Source organism: Atractosteus spatula, chromosome 2 (assembly GCF_055471065.1).
Source record: "Atractosteus spatula isolate fAtrSpa1 chromosome 2, fAtrSpa1.hap1, whole genome shotgun sequence".
Classification (NCBI taxonomy): Eukaryota; Metazoa; Chordata; class Actinopteri; order Semionotiformes; family Lepisosteidae; genus Atractosteus; species Atractosteus spatula.
Window position 1 is genome coordinate 378,004 of NC_142707.1, and position 17,879 is coordinate 395,882.

At 44.5% G+C, this 17,879-nt stretch overlaps 2 protein-coding genes across 2 annotated transcripts; both read right to left on the bottom strand.

Moving 5' to 3' along the window:
* Window positions 1–591: 591 nt before the first annotated feature.
* Window positions 592–10,374, bottom strand: LOC148838851 (uncharacterized). Its single transcript, XM_088908692.1, has 5 exons — window positions 10,269–10,374; window positions 4,363–4,401; window positions 3,162–3,455; window positions 2,200–2,325; window positions 592–1,649 (listed from the first exon to the last, which is right to left on the bottom strand). The coding sequence occupies exons 1-5, from the start codon at window positions 10,297–10,299 to the stop codon at window positions 1,387–1,389; spliced, it is 753 nt and encodes a 250-aa protein (XP_088764818.1). The 5' UTR covers window positions 10,300–10,374; the 3' UTR covers window positions 592–1,386.
* Window positions 10,375–11,787: 1,413 nt separating this feature from the next.
* lrrc23 (leucine rich repeat containing 23) lies at window positions 11,788–17,548 on the bottom strand. Its single transcript, XM_088905312.1, has 8 exons — window positions 17,514–17,548; window positions 15,885–16,079; window positions 14,926–15,035; window positions 14,344–14,606; window positions 13,535–13,665; window positions 13,186–13,322; window positions 12,670–12,874; window positions 11,788–12,181 (listed from the first exon to the last, which is right to left on the bottom strand). The coding sequence occupies exons 2-8, from the start codon at window positions 16,038–16,040 to the stop codon at window positions 12,140–12,142; spliced, it is 1,044 nt and encodes a 347-aa protein (XP_088761438.1). The 5' UTR covers window positions 16,041–16,079; window positions 17,514–17,548; the 3' UTR covers window positions 11,788–12,139.
* Between the last annotated feature and the right edge of the window lie 331 nt (window positions 17,549–17,879).

Below are 17,879 nucleotides of genomic sequence, written 5' to 3' on the forward strand. Positions count from 1 at the left end.
GTGTTGTGCTGGGAAGGGTGTGAGGCACACTGATCAAAGTAATTGTCTGGTTTGCCTTGGTTCATTAAGTTCTGGGTAAATGATTAAGTGTCAATCAACAGTCCAGGGACACAGCATAAAACACACAGGAGACAGGCGACACAGGAAGGAGAAAATGGGAGAAACGAGAGAGAGGAAAGTGGAGGAAGGTAGAAGGCTAGAGCTCCTCGTCCAGATCACCCAGGAAGACCAGGGCTCCAGTTACGTGTCTGAACCTTGTTAAGAGAGTTTGCTGCTCTGATTTCCTGTTTAAAGAATCCCTGTATGAAAACAGCTTCTCCTGGTTAGTTATTTATGCATTATTAGAACAGGGAGATAGGTTCCAATTCATCCGGGTTTACAAAGAAGTAGATTAACTGCAGGTCATGTTCTGTTTAGTTTAGAAGGAAGGTTTCTCTCTCTTGTTGGTCTGTATTGGTGTTACAGAGGGTCTGAATACTTCGCAGCACTCTGCGGCTTTCTGGTTGGTCAGGACATAGACCTCTTAGCCTTCAGCTAAGAGCCAAATGCACCAACCACATTGTGCTGCAGATACAACACAGGAATAGTATCTTTAAATCAAACCTTTTTAATAATTCTTTTTTCAGAAATGGCAGAAATTCAAAATCTAAGAGAAAAATGTGATTCTGATTTCCACATAACCACATTATTACTGTATAGTGCTCATGAGAGCAAATACTGTACATTTCTTCCATGATCTTCCTAATGCCTGTGATGAGGAAGCTGGTTTCATCTCGAAGGCTGTGGAGATCTTTGAGGGTCCATCCTTAGTAGTGCCACTAATCGAGCATGTACTGTATGTGCAATACTCTTTCACAAAAGTTGGAAACAGTATTATTTTTTAGGTATCGACATGCCTTCATTAGTTAGCAACTTTAATACAGGTCTGTTATCAAGGTTATTCTAGTTGTTACCCAAATTAAATTCCATTCCAGGCACTGCTGATCTAAACTTCATGCTGTCTGTACATCCTGTTTTACCACATTCTGGGCATCTGGCTTGAGCATCATGTCCTTCTTCACAAACAACTGTGATGAAAGCAGTATGTTATTGTAACAGCAGAATACCTGCCCTTTGTGTGCCATAAAGTGCCACATTAACTGAGGTCACCTATATCTGTTTTAGTTGTTTTTAAAGGAGTAGAACAACGGCTTGTTACAGTTTTTTTTAAATATTTCTTTCTGCCGCAGACATCTGCTATTGTCCATAGCAATCAAACAAGAACTAAATGCTGAGGCCCCTGTCTATAAACCCACTTTCACTACCAGCCAATGGGACAAGATGATAAACTCGGATGTCTCACTGTGAAAATAGCCTCCCCTTTACAGAAGAAGGTCCTGGATTTGCTCACATTCTACTTGTGCCCTGCCCAGCACCAGCGTGAGAGAAGTTCTCGTAATCGGGCTGGCTGTCACTGTCTCCTGCCCCAGGCCTGGACGGGTCAAGGGTCTCAGTGTTGATGTAATCAGCGTCGCTGTCGTTCTCAACAGCACACTCCATGTTGACGTAGCTGGCGCTGTCGTACTCGGCTGTCTGGTTCTCGTAGTCTGGCACAGACCCGCAGGAGTCCAAGTCGTCTTGCCTCTGGCTGGCACTCGCTGTCATCTTGGCTGTGGAAGGACAGGCACAGCGATGAAGGCCGCAGAGAGAGAGGGGAGGGGGCAACGGGATGCAGAATGAAACCTGTGGAATTCTGACCTGTTTATGTTGATCCCACATGGGGGATCACGCACTGGGATCATATCCAATAAAATACTGATCAAAAGGTGCCATTGATACTAATACTGTGAAATCGGCATTGCAATTTACTGCAGCTCTGCATCATCCTTATGCTACCGAGACAGGGCAATCAGGGCAAACAGAGAAAGCAGAAGTGGGGAGAGAACAACTGCATCTCAAGCTCAATCCCCTAACCTAACCCAGATAAGTAATCAGCTGTTCTGAATGATTACTAGGGGTATAGAACAGACAGACTTCCATTAAATTGTAGAGGATGTACTGTAATGAACTAGTAATGATGCAGTAGCATCTGATATGTCTTTCTAAATGTGGGCTCAGATGGGGCCCTGTAAGAGCCCTTTTCATGATCACTGTCACAGTGCGGCTCTAGAGGTACCCACACCCCACCCTCGGGCCCTCCCTGTACAGCCTGCTTCCCACCTGGCTCGCTCCTGCGGCTCTCCCTGGTCTTCTTCCTTTTACAGGATATGAAGATGATGATGCACAGGATGATGAGTAACACAGCACCCCCTGCTGTTGACACAACAGTGATGAGAGGAACTGACTCTGCAATCAAACCACACACAAACCCATCACTGTTTTGTTGATCCTCACCCACCTAAAATAATTCCTTCTAGAGTGTCTATACTGTTCCTGAGCACTGCTCTGTCATTATATCACAGTTCACTGAACACGGCAGAACACTGTCCTGTAATTGTGTCACAATCCACTGAACACAGCAGAACATTGCCCTGTAATTATATCACAGTCCACTGAACACAGCAGAACACTGCCCTGTAATTATATCACAGCCCACTGAACACATCAGAACACTGTCCTGTAATTATATCACAGCCCACTGAACACTGCAAACTGTTGACATATAACAGTTTTTAGTGTTTATAGTCTGGTGTGATCTGGCCTGAACTGAGCAGATGTTGCCAGTTTCTCCATGAAGTAATGTCTAGCCAAAAGAACACAAAATAAACACACACTTGTGAAGCAAAATGATCACATTATCAACATCAGTGGGAGACTAGTTACAGATTTAGAATAAGAGGAAACACAGAAACAGCTGTTCAGAGGAGAGACCAAAAGGTCTATGTATTCCTTAGTTCTGGATCTGCTTCACAGATATTTCATGCGATAATCTAGATTTTACATAATTTTCCTTCCTATGTCAAGTTAAAATAAATACTTTCAATTGCACATATTTTCATTACATTAACTGATATCCTGAAGTAGAGTTTTTAAGTATAGATATTATTACAATGACAGCAGTTGTTTCAGGAATATCAGGCAGTGCTTCTGAAGACCTTCCTCAAGACGCTATACAGCAGTGCAGCGACTGCCACAGGACCCCCCGTGGGAACAGACAGTATCCCCTCAGATCGTTTCCTTACCTTTCATCATCACACTGAACGGGCTGCTTGATTCGTTAAAGGTGCGATTAATGCCAACAACCTCGTAGAGGCAGCTGTAGCTCCCCTGGTCTGAGAGACGCGCAGCAAGACGGGGGAAGATGGCCGTGTGGTTGACAGCTGGCTGAGATGTGGTCCTGGTTCCGTCGGGCAGAACGAGGTGGAAGGTGCCGTTTGTGAGCTGCGGCACAACGGAGCAGCTGATGGAAAAGTGCTGCCCCCAGGTCACCCTTCCCACAGGACCGCTGATGGAGATTTTGGGCCTCTGTAGCTCCGCTGGGAGAGAGAGCACAAATCCACATGCGGTATGTCCACAAGCCCCTGGAAAACCTCTCGGCAGGCCAGACACGTGATCAATGACTGCAGTGCCCTGCAGTATCACACAGTGTCACACAGGACGTGATCAATGACTGCAGTTCCATACAGTATCACACAGTGTCATACAAGACGTGATCGATGACTGCAGTGTCCTACAGTATCACACAGTGTCATACAGGACGTGATCAATGACTGCAGTGTCCTACAGTATCACACAGTGTCATACAGGATGTGATCAATGACTGCAGTGTCCTACAGTATCACACAGTGTCATACAGGACGTGATCAATGACAGCAGTGTCCTACAGTATCACACAGGATGTGATTGATGACTGCAGTGCCCTACAGTATCACACAGTGTCATACAAGACGTGATCAATGACTGCAGTGTTCTACAGTATCACACAGTGTCATACAGGACATGATCAATGACTGCAGTGTCCTACAGTATCACACAGTGTCATACAGGACGTGATCAATGACTGCAGTGTCCTACAGTATCACACAGTGTCATACAAGACGTGATCAATGACTGCAGTGTCCTACAGTATCACACAGTGTCATACAAGACGTGATCAATGACTGCAGTGTCCTACAGTATCACACAGTGTCAAAGCTTGTCTCATTACTCTTCTTAACCATGTAGTTCCACAGGTGGCCAATACATTGCTCCTCAGTCACTATTGGAAAAACTCAGCATTCTGCATTTTTAGCTTCTGAGTGAAGGCTGTGTGTTTTAACCTGACAAGGAAATATATATCTTTATTTCCAGTAATTCTGACTAAAATCACTTCAAAATATCCATGTAGATAACACATTTTTATTAAAAAAAAAAGAGTAGGTAAGAATTAAGAAATTACTCTACCCTGGACCGTAGGCACTTTCCAAATGTCACAGAGATCACCTGTGTGAAAATGAAACATTTTATTCATTTTAAAGCATCTGGGAAACAAACACACAGTGAATACAGCTCTTACCAGTTCAGTTATCACTCAGTACAATCTGTGTTTTCAGGACACATGGCAAAGTGGGCCTGCTTCAGTCTGTCTCAACCTAAATTCTTCTACACTGTCTGCAACACTATGCCAACCCTCTTCATATGATGTATAGTATGTCTACTGCATGCATCCTGTGAAGCTTTGTACCTGTCACGCCCTCTGCAGCCAGAGGGCGCTCCTACTCTGTCCTGTCCCTAGTTTCCTGCCTGCTGTCCTTCCGGTCCCTCTCTTTCCCTTGGGCTATATATCTCCGAGTCTTGCACTCTGCCCTCGCTCAGCATTGACGTTCGGATGTCCTGAGACCCGCCTAGCACCAGGTCGCCCCACGTCCGCTACCTGAGGGCATAGGTTTCTATACGGCACTCCTGAACTCTTTGCACTACGAGCCCGGGCCTTTTTCCCGTTCTGCTGCTACGCATATGGGTCTTTTCCCCTGTCCTGCTCTCCACGGTTAGTCCCTTTGGACGTTCGTGACAGTACCATTGTGCATTGCACAATCTGTTTTAAAACCACTCTGATTTCTCTAATTCTAAACCTACTTTAGATAAACTTCCTACCCCTTAAAACTTGCTCAGTTTCCTCTCCATGGTTCACACCTGAACTTCTCTTTGAAACTAACCGCATGGCATCTGGAGCACTTAAGCAAAACATCTGGCCCAGTGGTTCACACTCAAGCTTCTAATGAACACCTGCAGGTCTAAACAGCTGCTCTGACTTCTGCCAGATCCTCCTGTATATCAGATACAATCAGCTCTGGACTAGGAAATCATACAGTGCTCTTCTCTGTTGTTAAAAAGCTCACTACATGCCCTCACAACTCTGCTCTCTTCTACTTCTGACCTCTTAAGTTTTTGCAATTCTTTCAGTCAAAGATTGATGCTTTAGATCTATAATTACCTGAATCAAGCCTCAACTTTGTACAGAATTTGGACAACTGTTTGAGCCCTGGCTGTTCCATTGAATTTCCCTCTGTACCAGAATTTTCGGAAATTAGGTTAGTTAATTGAGGTCAACTTGCAAAACCTACTAACAGCTGCAAAAAAAACATTTGTTGCCTAAATCCCATCCCTACCTCTTTACTGAAAGATTGCCTCCCTGACATCTGCCCTTAAACTGTCAACATCATCAACAGCAGGACTGTATCAATCACTCCTATATTAAAGAAACTTGGCTTGGATTCTGAAATAATGATGAACTATAGACCATTTTCTATTGACCATATCTATCTAATATCTTAGAAAGTGTGACTGCACATCAACTACAGTCTCAGGTGATAGTTAATGATCTGTTTGAACCATTCCAGTCCAATTTTACTCTAATTGTAGCACTGAGACTACTATTGTCAGGGTTGTGAATTATTTAGTTTTTACACTTTACTCTGTGCATATAAGTATTCTTTTGGTCCTTGATCTTAGCAAGGCTTCTGATACAGTAAATTGTTCAATTTTTCTCAAATGCTTGCAGACATTCTTGTCTATCATGGTATTGTCTTTAACTGCTTCTGCTCTTATCTGATTGACAGGCAACATTTTGTCTCCCTTGGTCCTCATAAATCCCCCATGGCCCAGTTAATCACGGTGTGCTTCAGGGTTCAGTCTTGGGCCCTTTGCTTTGTATTTTTATATGGTTTCTCTTAGCAAGCAAGCATGGTCTTCAGCTTCACTCATATGTACTGTAGATGATACTCTGCATAGATTTATGTTAAAACTTCTCCCCTCACTGGTCTCCCCCCTCCATCACTTATCTCTTGTTTGCGTGACATCAAACTCTGGCTGACATCAAATTACCTGAAGCTACCGTACATCGTGACAGAACAGAACTTTTACTGGTGGATAGAAAATGTCAGCTGAAAAAGCTCAGGAGCTGCACAGGAATCTTCACAGCTTCCCTATTCATGTGCCATAGTCACAAATAGTCAGAAATCCTGTCTTTTTGAGTCTCAAAAAATGCGTGAAAAATTTGGAAAATAATTTTTTTTCACTTTAGAAATATAGATTGGCAGGATGTTCAGTCTGTTGTTACACACTGTCTACCTGTACACTTAGCAATTCTATTATAGTGCAAAGATATATTTCTGCCTCCGTAATGTGCCCTGACAATCCATTCCAATACTAAAGGAGAGTTTTCTAGATAACAAAAATCCAGTTACATAAGAAGTATAATAAAGTTTGAAAATGTGAGGAGACCGTTCAGCCCGTTTAGCTCATGTGATTGCAAATAGAAAATCGCTCAGTGATCTCGTCCAGCTGTTTCAGAGAAGCCAGGGCACTTCGATGATGTCATGGGAGCCGGGTCAGACTCCCACGAAGTGTGTAATAAGACCGTATGCATGACGGTATAATCCGGGAGAGTCTGGAGAAGGACATCAGGGCAAGACACAGCAGGGTCAGGACGGGCAGACAGACAGGGGGCAGTGAACGCAGTGATCTGGTGCTCGGGGGGGAAATGCCAAGGCAACCAAATCCAGGGAAGTCCCATAGGGGTAGTCAGGGGACAGTCCGTTATCCAGGAGCCGGGAGATCCATCCGAGACGAGGACGATTACAATCCCCAGGAAGGGCAACCAAGACCAGGAACACTGAGAGATAAACGCATGACAGGACCAGGTGCTCCGAGCCCCGGGCTCAGAGGTCAGGACGTCTGGGATGAAGGCCTGTGCCCTCGGGCTTCCTCCAAGCCTGGTGGCAGGCGGGCCTTCAGATGTCCGTCTTCCAAAGCTGAGCCACGAACTGCGGAGACGCTGGGCTTTTAAACCCGAAATACAAACGAGACACACCGGGAAATAATAGAACCTAATCGATAACAGAGAAGGGTAGGAGCGCCCTCTAGAGGAGGGATGTGGAACGTGACAGACAATAAGGACAGGTAGCTTGTTCTAGACTTCCACTGCCCTGTCCCCTCTGGGTGATAATAATAATCATTTAGCAATAGCTATAGCAATAATAATAAAATACCAATAGCTTCTGAAAGTGTTTCACAGTAAGAAAATAAATAAAAATTATAAGTAGAAGAGATAGAGTTACTACAATTAAAAATAAGAGTTTCCTATTAACAAAAGCCTTTCTGAAGAAGAAGGTTTTGCGTCTGGATTTGAAGGAGCTGGTGGAAGGTGACTCTCTGATATCCAGAGTTTAGGGGCGCAGCAGGAGGAGCCCCTGTCACCCACAGTGTGTAGATGGGTTTGGGGAACAGGGAGCAGAGAGTCAGATGAGTGAAGGTTGAGAGGTGGAGAGTATGACGATAGCAACTCAGACAGGGACTGAGGTGCCAAGCCATGCAGAGCCTTATAGGTGAGCAGGAGGATTTTGAAGTCGACACGAAACCTGACAAGAGCCAGTGCAGGGACGCCAGGACTGGAGGAATGTGTACTTACATGCAGCCAGATCACGATTCACTGTACATTTTATTGTTGACGATGTCAGTGTCTTTGAGGATTTCTAAAATTTGAATCGGATATCTTGTAACCTTTCTGTGCAAGACTTAAAAGATTCAGTTTTTTTTAATCTGCCAGAGAAGTACATTTCTTTAAGTCCAAGGGTGTGTCTGGGGGCTTTTGATTGATTCCAGAGACGCAATATCTTTTTTTGTATCATTGTGACTACATGAATAAAATTATATTTTACTAGTGCAAAGTACAGTTTTGGCACAACATCCTCTGATTTAAATATCTTATTTTTATCTTAGAAAATCTAAACCGAAACTTAACTGTGACCATTACAACTGTTGCTTTAGTCAAAGAACAAGACCTAACTTTCTCCATCCACAGGATCTTACAGATGATCCTTTAGTTTAGTTCTACTTACCAAATGCAAACAGAAAGATCCTAGAAAAGATTTAGTAGGTAGGGAGGGAGCTGCGTCAGTATGCGTAGGCTGCAAAAGAACAAGTAAAAGGTTTATTCCATGCTGAAAAGAGAAGAAAGAAAACACAACGTTTTGGCTGTGGAGTCTTCTTCGGGTGTTTCTTTCATTGAGCCTTCACACCGAAGAAGACTCCACAGCCAAAACGTTGTGTTTCCTTTCTTCTCTCTTCAGCATGGAATAAACCTGTTACTCGTTTCTAGAGAAGATGTTTGCATTTTTACGGTGTGCTCTCAATGTACCACAGTAAGAAATCCCAGCCAGATAACAGTTTCCAATCGCACTGTAGAAACAGAAATGGATCTTTCAAGAGCTCGCATACGTTTTCCCTTCAGAAGCTCCATGCTACAAGAACAGGCTTTTATAGTTTTGTAATCAATTTCAACTCTCTAAATGAGAAATTTCTTATCTTTGTATTCTGTCATTGAAAGCCAATAAAGAATTCTCTCTCCAAAAAGCAGAACAGGCAAAGACTTGTTTAACCACTAATCAAGAGGTTGTGGCTTTATATCTGAAAAAGTAGTTTCTCACGGAAGTGTGAGAACGTTAGCAAGATCATTAATGTCAGAGCTAACTACTTCATCTTGCTATCCTGTTCCAATGGATTTATTTCTGCCCAAGCACAGACTCTGATGTGTTATTCTCCATTGCGGGTCTCAGCTTGTAGACCTGTACTTGGCATTGTGCTGAGATCAATTCAAACACTGCTGTCACTGAAGACTATCGGCAGGGGCACAGAAAAGTATTGCAGTTATAGCAGAGCATGACACGAACCACAGGAAACCATGATAAAGCACAATAAAGGCAGAAATATGAGGACAGGAAAACAGTGACATTACTGGCAAAAGTTCAGAAGTGTGAGGTAGGACCTCCCATTCCTCTCAACTCTACTTCCGAGCAGCTCAGATCCAAATGAACTCCTCTGAGAGATCCATGGGAGCTGAGGAATTCAGGTGCACACAGTTCCTTTAGGCCAACACACCTGTCGTGGGAGATGTTTGACAACTAGACAGGCAAGGTCTGCACTTCTACCATCAGAAATATTCTTTCTGTGCTAAAACATACTGTACATTCTTTCCAAAAATGTCCTTTGTTGGCTGGCCATGTTAGGGAGAACAGTGATGCCTCTGTGCTCAGTTCTCCAGGCGTCTTTCTAAAACTGCAGTGACCTGTGCTGAGACTGCTTGCACACCTACAGAGTGACCCACCGGAATGATGTCATCAGAGCTGCTCAGGCTTTTGCACCAGGACCACTGGCCTTCCTACTTAAGACCTGTGATCTACATCCTGGTGAAGTAAGTAAATGAGTCAAATGAATTGGATTAGCAAACATAGAAGCTTCAAAGATATTAATACAAAATCCAGGACTGGCAGATCTTGGCAGATGACTTAAAGAAAAGGCTACATGCAGATATCAAAAACGTAAACTAGAAATGTAATATCTGAAACTCTGAACTAGAAGAGGTTACCTATGAGAAAGATTTACTCTTAGACAATAATCAAGGCAGACATATTAAAATATATAGTTAAAACAGAATTCAAAATCAGGCATGTTAAACATCATGAACATGGCAAAAAATGCTCAAACCTTTTGAACAGAGAAGACTGTAAGGGGACGGGATTTTAGTATTTACAATCCTCAAAGACATTGACAAACATCAATCCTATGAACATCTACAAAACCATTGGTGAAATATGAACCAGATGGCACAGGTTGAGGCTTCATGGAAGTGCATTTAAAACAGAGGACAAGAGGCTCTTCTTTACAGAGTTGTGAAAAAATAAAGAATAAAGAGATGCAGAAAATGGGAAAAATAAAATAAGACAGGGAGAAACAGGAGTAAAATACATTAAAAGGAAGAGAACAAAAAGAAAGAACCAGCCGACACCGAAGAGACGCACAGCCAGCCTCACCGATCAGGAGCAGGAGGACAGCAAACAGCATGGCTATACTTCCAGGGACAGGAAAGAGTCTTGTTCTGCCAGATAGCTTCACAACTCGACCAGCCTCTGCCGCTGCAGCACTGATGTGGTGATCAGAAATGACAGATGACAGCAGGAGTCAGTAAGTCAAGTTCCTCTTTTTTAAGCTCAGAATGTTTCAAACAGTCATGAGCAAATATAATCCCCTCCCTCCCCATTTTTTCTCCTTGAGAAATAAGAGCTGTAGGAGGCAGAATACTGAAAAGAATATCAGACATTAGATAAAACACAAAAAGGGAAGTTTCAGCTGTAAAATGGCTAAAAACCAGGAAGGAAATTATATCTTCTGTTGAAGAAAAGAGAAATATTTCTCTGTTTTGTAACTCCAACCAACCACAGAGAGGAGTTTCTGTTAGGAATAGATTTTTTTTTATTGGAAAAATAAAGAATGAAAAAAAATCACAAATGTGGCACACTATACCACCTGACACAAACCAATTTGTAGCATGTATATATTTGAAATGCGTGGAATATTGCAGAAATATATTTGCCTTCAGAGACAAGTGCACACTTTAGCGCAACGTACAGTGAATCAAGCTGAAACTCGAATTGCTTGAAGAGACCAATCTAGCCAGTGCATGAGGGAGCTGTGCAGGAGGGCTGGGGACAGTGGCTGCAGACTGCAGACTGGAGCTCTCTAGTGCTGGCCGTCCTCTGTGCGTTGACATGCACATCCTGTTATGTCTTCTCTTTGAAAGACTCTGCTGTTACAAATAGCAGTGTGGCTTGATGTGGAAACACAAGAGGAACAGAGGAGATCACAGTCTTTTGCCGCAAAAACCCCTGAAAGAGAGCAGAGGGAATCTGCCCAACCATGTTGCTGAGGCCAGTACACTGGCGTCTTTCAGGAAGTGGCTGGATGACATCCTTGGATCACTTACTGTAGCTGCTGTAGAGGGCCAAATGTTCTCCTCTTGTTTGTAAGCTCATAATTTATGTTTTAACTATCTGCATGAAAAAGCCTGCCCTCGAGTACAATAATCATCATCTGAGAGGTGTTTGGCCACTCTTGAATTTTAATTGTTTTGAATTTGAATTCTAAATCTGCTTCTGTAGAGAATTGCTAATGACTTTATTCAAAGCCTTCAGAAAATCTAAGCACATCATAAAATGTTTGCCCTGCATGTATCTGGTTCAGTGCTCATGACTAACGCTAACCCAGGGTTCCTCCCACCTGCACCTGAATCCTTGGTGTCAATGTTTTCAATCCCTTCACAATCCGAATGTCTGCAATGCCTTCCAGTCTCTGTCAATCCAGCACCGGAACAAAGGAGCACAGCTCCATTAAAGCCGCAAGGTCTGAGGGACCCTGGGTATAAGGTACTGTACGCTGTTCTCCAGTCTGCCAAAAGTAAAAACTAGACACTTTCCTTCAATTATTATTTTTTTTTAATTTTTCAGTAAAGCAAGAAGCAATATAAAAGCAAGAATCAATATCAGATTACATCCTCTTTTATGTATATTTTTCTTTATTCATTTTCTTGAAAAGTAACAAAAGCAATAAAAAGATAAATGTGACGTGGAACTGAGCAGAGTGATCCACATTACTGAATGTAGCCTGCTGGTTCTTTTTAATACTTGCAAAACAAAACATTAGATGTGAAACCACACTGAATGTTAGATAGTCTGTGAAACCACATGAAACATTAGAGGACATGTTCAGAGAGAGGCTGGGTGATAACGAGTGCTTGTGAAAGCTGCAGAGATTGTTGCTGTGTCAGAGGAGGTGCTCCCTCTTCTTACACTCTGTCTGCTTGGTCTGCTTGGCTGCTCCACTATAACATGTGGGCTGATCACGGCAGTTAATACTCTTCTTGCTCCGTGACTTCTTCATCTCCAAATTCCTGAAAGAGTCAAATAACAGACACTCACTCTAATGGAAACGTGTGGTCGAGGGGTACCCTCACTGTGGAGCGACTCTGGAAACTCCTTGCCCAGCTGTGGTCGCCATTCCCCTGCCAGAGACGTGCTGCCGGCACAGAAGCTCTTATGCCTCCCAGCCCAACACTTGATAGATAAAGCTAGAAACATATATAGAACCCAGGGTAACAGCTTACACAACGCAGCTGTGCAGCTTGTCCAACAGTTCCACAACTCCACAACACTTCTGTGTTGGACTGTTCATCCCAAGTTCTCTGGCTTGACTTTGCAACACCAAAGGTTTCATAGTGTTGGTGTGAATCAAATGCATTTCCTTTACATGACTCAGAGAGGCATGCTTCAGTGGGGCGGTTATCGCATTTTTTAAGCCGACTGAAAGCGAGTCTGAATGAAAGCAGGAAGAGCGGCGCCCCAGGGGGACGTGAGCGTGACAGCACCGCGCCTGACCTACCCTCTGTCTCTCGGCCACCTCGCTCCTCTCCTCGGCAGTCACCGAGTCCTTGTCCAGCCTCTCCAGCAGGGGGAGCCGCAGCAGGACGCTCATGCGGTAGTCCTCGCTCTCGGACAGGGGGTTCTCGGAGAGCACCAGCGCCCGCAGGCTGCCCGCCACTGGAGCCAGAGACAGCAGGGCTCGCGGAGAGAAGACCAGGTTTCCCCTGGGACAGACACGAGAGGGACGCCGAGACACTTCAATGCAGGCCGCCGCCTTCCACACCAGCATTGATGAACATGAATATATATAAGTTTTCAGCTCTAGCAGTTGGAATTGATTTATTTAAAAGTATTTTGTGGGACTAATAAAACAGGAATATGATTAATTTGACTTTGAGTTCCAAACTTTTGGTATAAAGGTTGTTTTTTTTCCATCAAACAATCTGTCTTGCAAGCATTCCAAGGAGATCCCGAGCAGTGTTCAGGTACTGTATACTGATCACTGAGGTCCAGTGAGCTGGAGATAAGGCCCCACCTCATATTGAGATACTGCAGGGACTTCATTCCCTCGCTGAAGCCCTCCAGGGACTCGATGCGATTATCTCTCAGGTGCAGAGTGGTGAGTTTCTCCAGCCTCTCCAGCCCTTCAAGATGCTTGATCAGGTTCTGGGCCTGGGAAGGGAAGCAGAAGTCAATACAGACTGTGCTGTCACTGCTGCTCTTCATAGTGCATTTTAGCACTGAGCTATATGATGAAGATTATTAAGGCATTTTATTGAGTATTATGGAATAACGTTGGTGTCACTAGGTGGTGTCTGTGCTCTGCTGCGATGAGACACAGCTGCACTGCACACAACCCTCAGCAGAACAACCCGCAGTCACACCAGGTACAGTCTGCGCAGGTTGGGCAGGTAGATCCTGTCTGTGGTTTCCAGGCGATTCCCTCTGAGCTCCAGGGTTACCAGGTTCGCCAGGCGCCCATAGTCCAGGCCGGATATTGACTGGATCCCATTGCCTGGGAGAGGAAGAAATGAATGGAGACAGTCAGCCATTGCAGTAGGGAAGAAGGCACTCATTCTTTGTTTTCCCTTTTTTTTCTGGAATATTATTGTTATATACCAATATAAGTATATGATCAAAAACAACATTTGAGAATTACACAAAGTGCGTATTGTAGACAATGACACCAATAAGAGACTCCAGAAACACAATGGAGGTGTACAGATGAACCAATTAACATTCTGGAGAAGCAGACCTACACACAAAAATCTAAGGCTCATAACTCCCACCACTCTTCCAGTGCTCTGAAGACATGCAGTGACGAATGACACAGCCTGCTGCACCTGTCAAAGATCCCTCAGCCTGTTGCAAAGAGCTATGTGTGGGAGTTGGTTTAATATATATATATTTGTTTTGTTTAATATATATTATCTATACATACTTCGGGAAAGCGCAATAATGTCCAAAGTTCAATGATAAGAAAATGTCATGTTTTTCAGGTCAGGATCCTAGAGTTCATAAAAAAGTCAGTATGTCTAGAACAGAGGTTGGTGTCAATATTGTGTCGTTTTTTTTTTGCTGTAGTTCTTGAGTGAGATGACCCTTTGTGAAGGTGCTCCATCTGCCTATGAAACTGTGAGTCAGCAGCAATCACTGTTCAAGAAGTGCAGTGGAAAACAGCAGTCAGACTGACCAGTCAGGTTGAGGGTTTCCAAGGAGGGCCCTCCCAGCCCCTCCGTGTTTTTGATCCGATTGGACGCTAAGTTCAGCCACTGCAGGTACTCCAGCTGGCCCAGGGGCTGACCTTTGAACCCATCCAGCAGGTTTCCATCTGCTTTGAGCCACAGCAGATGAGAGAGGGATGCCAGAGGGGAGAGGTCAGACAGGTAATTGGAGGAGATGTCCAGGAAACGCAGGTGGACAAAGCTGGACAATATGTTGAGGTCTGTTAAGCCCCTGGACAGATGAGAGAAATACAGAGGTCAACACCAAATACTTAAGAGTTTAATCCTAAATGTTAACAACTGTTGCTGTCAACTTTCACTTCACACACTACATTTCCCATCACTCAGGGTGCTGAGATCTGTCTCTGAGGATATATAGTTGGGTTCCTGATATGACTTTTCCACATGTATTGGGTCTTGCAGAGCTGTTTTGAAGAAACGGTGACGTGTTTGTTGCACATGTGCGCAATCAGCCACAAAAAATGAGCTTTGGGACCTGTGGTACAAAGGGATCCAGAAGCTTGAGTGGTCGAAAGCTGCTGAATGCTCACCGTTCCTTGAGTTCCAGCCGGACGAAGGCGTGTGCCAGTCCGTTGCCAGTGCGGCACAGCAGAGACAGGCCTTCGGAGATCATTTCTGATGTCAGAGGGCAGCTTTCCAGCTGAGGGAGAGAGAACCAGCTCTGTTACAGCTCACAGGCAGGTGTGGAGAGGCTCTGCAGATAAAAGACAGCTGCACACATGCTATACCAGTGTCACAGCAAGCTGATTATTACCATGCTTAGAATTATGTGTTCAGAAACAATGTTATGATGAAGTCAGAACACAAGAAAGGTCACAAATGAGAGGAGGCTATTCGGCTTATCTGGCCAGTTCTGTAGTTAGTAACTTATTGATCCAAGGATCGCATTCAGACATTTCTTGAACTGATCAGCCATTTGTATCACAGCAGACAGATTCATATATTTTTTACCCTTGTACTTGCTCTTTGCTCTTGTACTCTTGAATCTGGGTGTAAATGTTGAGGTTTATTCCTTGTAGCCTGAGGTTACTGTCCCTGTTTCTAATTGTTTCAGTAAATTCAAACTGCTCCAACACTGCACCAGTATGTTATTTCCACTCAGCTATGCCTCAGCTGTTGTTATCAAAACATCTACCCAACAGCTATGCCTTGTGACAACAGCTAAGATTTAGAAGTTTAGAAGACATAAAATGGCTCCAGCTCAGTTTGCTGTCTCTCTGGACAAAGAAGCTGGTATCAGTTGCACGAGAGGAAATACAGCAGAAACACAGGCCGGCAGATTAACATCCACCAGTAAACTCAGCTCCTGCTGGGAAACAGCAGCAGGCATATTGTTGCTGGTCTCACTGGTGACTGTAAATAGCAGAGCCAACACTGGCTCAAAGGTAGGCTGTAGGCCTGGGCTGTTGTCTGGAACACAAGGGATTGATGACAGTGGCTAGCTGTGCAGGAATGCAGCATTCAGATTCAGACAAACCAACAGCTTCACCTTTTCTTCCTTTTCAAGCAATGCCTCTTCCTCTCCTTGTCCTTCCCCTTCCTCTCTGCCGCCCTCCTCTCCCTCCGAGTCCAAGATGGAAGCTGTGTTCCCAGGCTCCGCCAGCTCCGCTTTGTCCTCCACCCCTTCTTCCTCTCGGTCCGACATCACTTCCTGTCTCTGTGTCCACCTCAGCTGCACAAGGACCTTAGAAACAGGCAGCGTTCATGGAACACATGTGACTGTGCTGTTCCCAGCTCCTTCTTTCTAACAAGAAACCAGCACAGTGCACAATGTTTCGGCCTTGGAACCTTCTTTAGGTGGTAGGCAATACAATAAACTGTTATTGATGAGTTTAAAAGCCACAAAAAATATAATTAAACTCTAGATTTAGCCCTACGGCCACATTGCTTTGTTGACTGATTAAGTCCAGTTGCATTTGAGTGGTCATCGGGCAGACTGAATGGTGTGGCTCAGTAGTCCTCAACAAGGGCCTGTTAGAGCAGCTTTCAGGTAACAGCTTTTTTACTCTTACTTCATTCATTTTCTTTATGTGTGTCTCAGCTCCTTATATAAAGCTACTTGTGTGTTGTTTTTTTATTTTCTTCTTTCAAAACATAAAGACAGATCTGCTGTATGGACACACAGTAACATTGTAAGAAGCCGGCTTCACAGACTACAGACAGAGAAACCAAAGACAATTCGACAACTGAAATTAGTGTTTTTTCTTTCTGCTTTTCAGAGTGAAATGAACTTCTTCTTGTTCGTCTGCAGCCTCCGGCCGACACTGCTGTTCACTCGAAACCCTTCAGGTTGAAGACGCCACTTCCTCGCTCCCCACAAAGCCTTTAACCCACGTAGCACTTGTGTCTTAGTCGATTGCACACTGAGAATCAGGTGTCTTACATTGTCGTTGTGCGAGCTTGTTGCGCACTCAGCAGTGGTGCTGTACAGCTCACATACTGGAGGCACAGTGAGCTTCCCAGGAAAGAAAATAAAGTGAAGTTCGGAAGAGAAGAGCACAACCAAGCTGTTCTAAATCATAATCATTCCCACCAGCACCTCTCAAATACTGTATATACAGTATATATCACAGGCACACACACACTCTCCTCCACAGTGCTGCCCTGGGTCACTCCTCTCTCTGCCTGCGGGATAGCCCACAGCCAAGCGGGTTCAATCCACAATTACTCCATAAACATCCGCAAACCAGTCAGATTCCTGGGTGTCATGAAGATTCCTCATGAAATAATCACAATGTGTTTTTCCTGATCCCACTCGGCTCTTGTCCCTGGCTCTCGCAGGTCCTGAGGGACACCGGGCCTCCCCAGCCCAAGACAGAACGCTAGGGGAGCGGGTACCGGCGGCCCAGCCCAGCCCGGCCCAGTGCCCGGAGTCGACCCGGCTCGCATCCACTCCGGCAGCAACTAACGCGTTACTGTCGAAACGAAACGCAACTACTTGCAGAAATAATCAGTGCGAGTTTTTACATTTGCAGCACGCTCTGCCCGGACACCACCTCTGAATTCATCAGAGGCCCGGACACCTCTGAATTCAGCTCAAGGGAAACCGCTGCGATTATTTTCTCACTTATTTACTGTCGTATTGACACGTTGTAAGGAAAAGGAAAGATTTCCCTACCGTCCTGCTGCTGAGTAACACAGTTGACAGCTGTTGTCAAGGAGACCGCACCGGCGAGGAGGCGTGGCTTGGCGTGCCTGCTGCCCAATGATGTGGGAGGAGACGCGGAGGGGTGGGGCTTATGAGTGAGAGTGAGCCAGCCGGGACTCACCTGAGCGCGATTACCTGAGCGCTCGCTCTTCACTCATCAAACCACGCAGTTTAGTTACACTGATTTTATTCTGGGTGGCGGGAGAGATATATATGATGTGTTTTTCCGTAAATCGTTAAAACCCCGGCTAAAAAGCTTTAAACCCTCTGCATTTTGGAAAGTAACAAACTAACCAGTGATGTAATAAAATATATATTACAGTAATATATACAGGA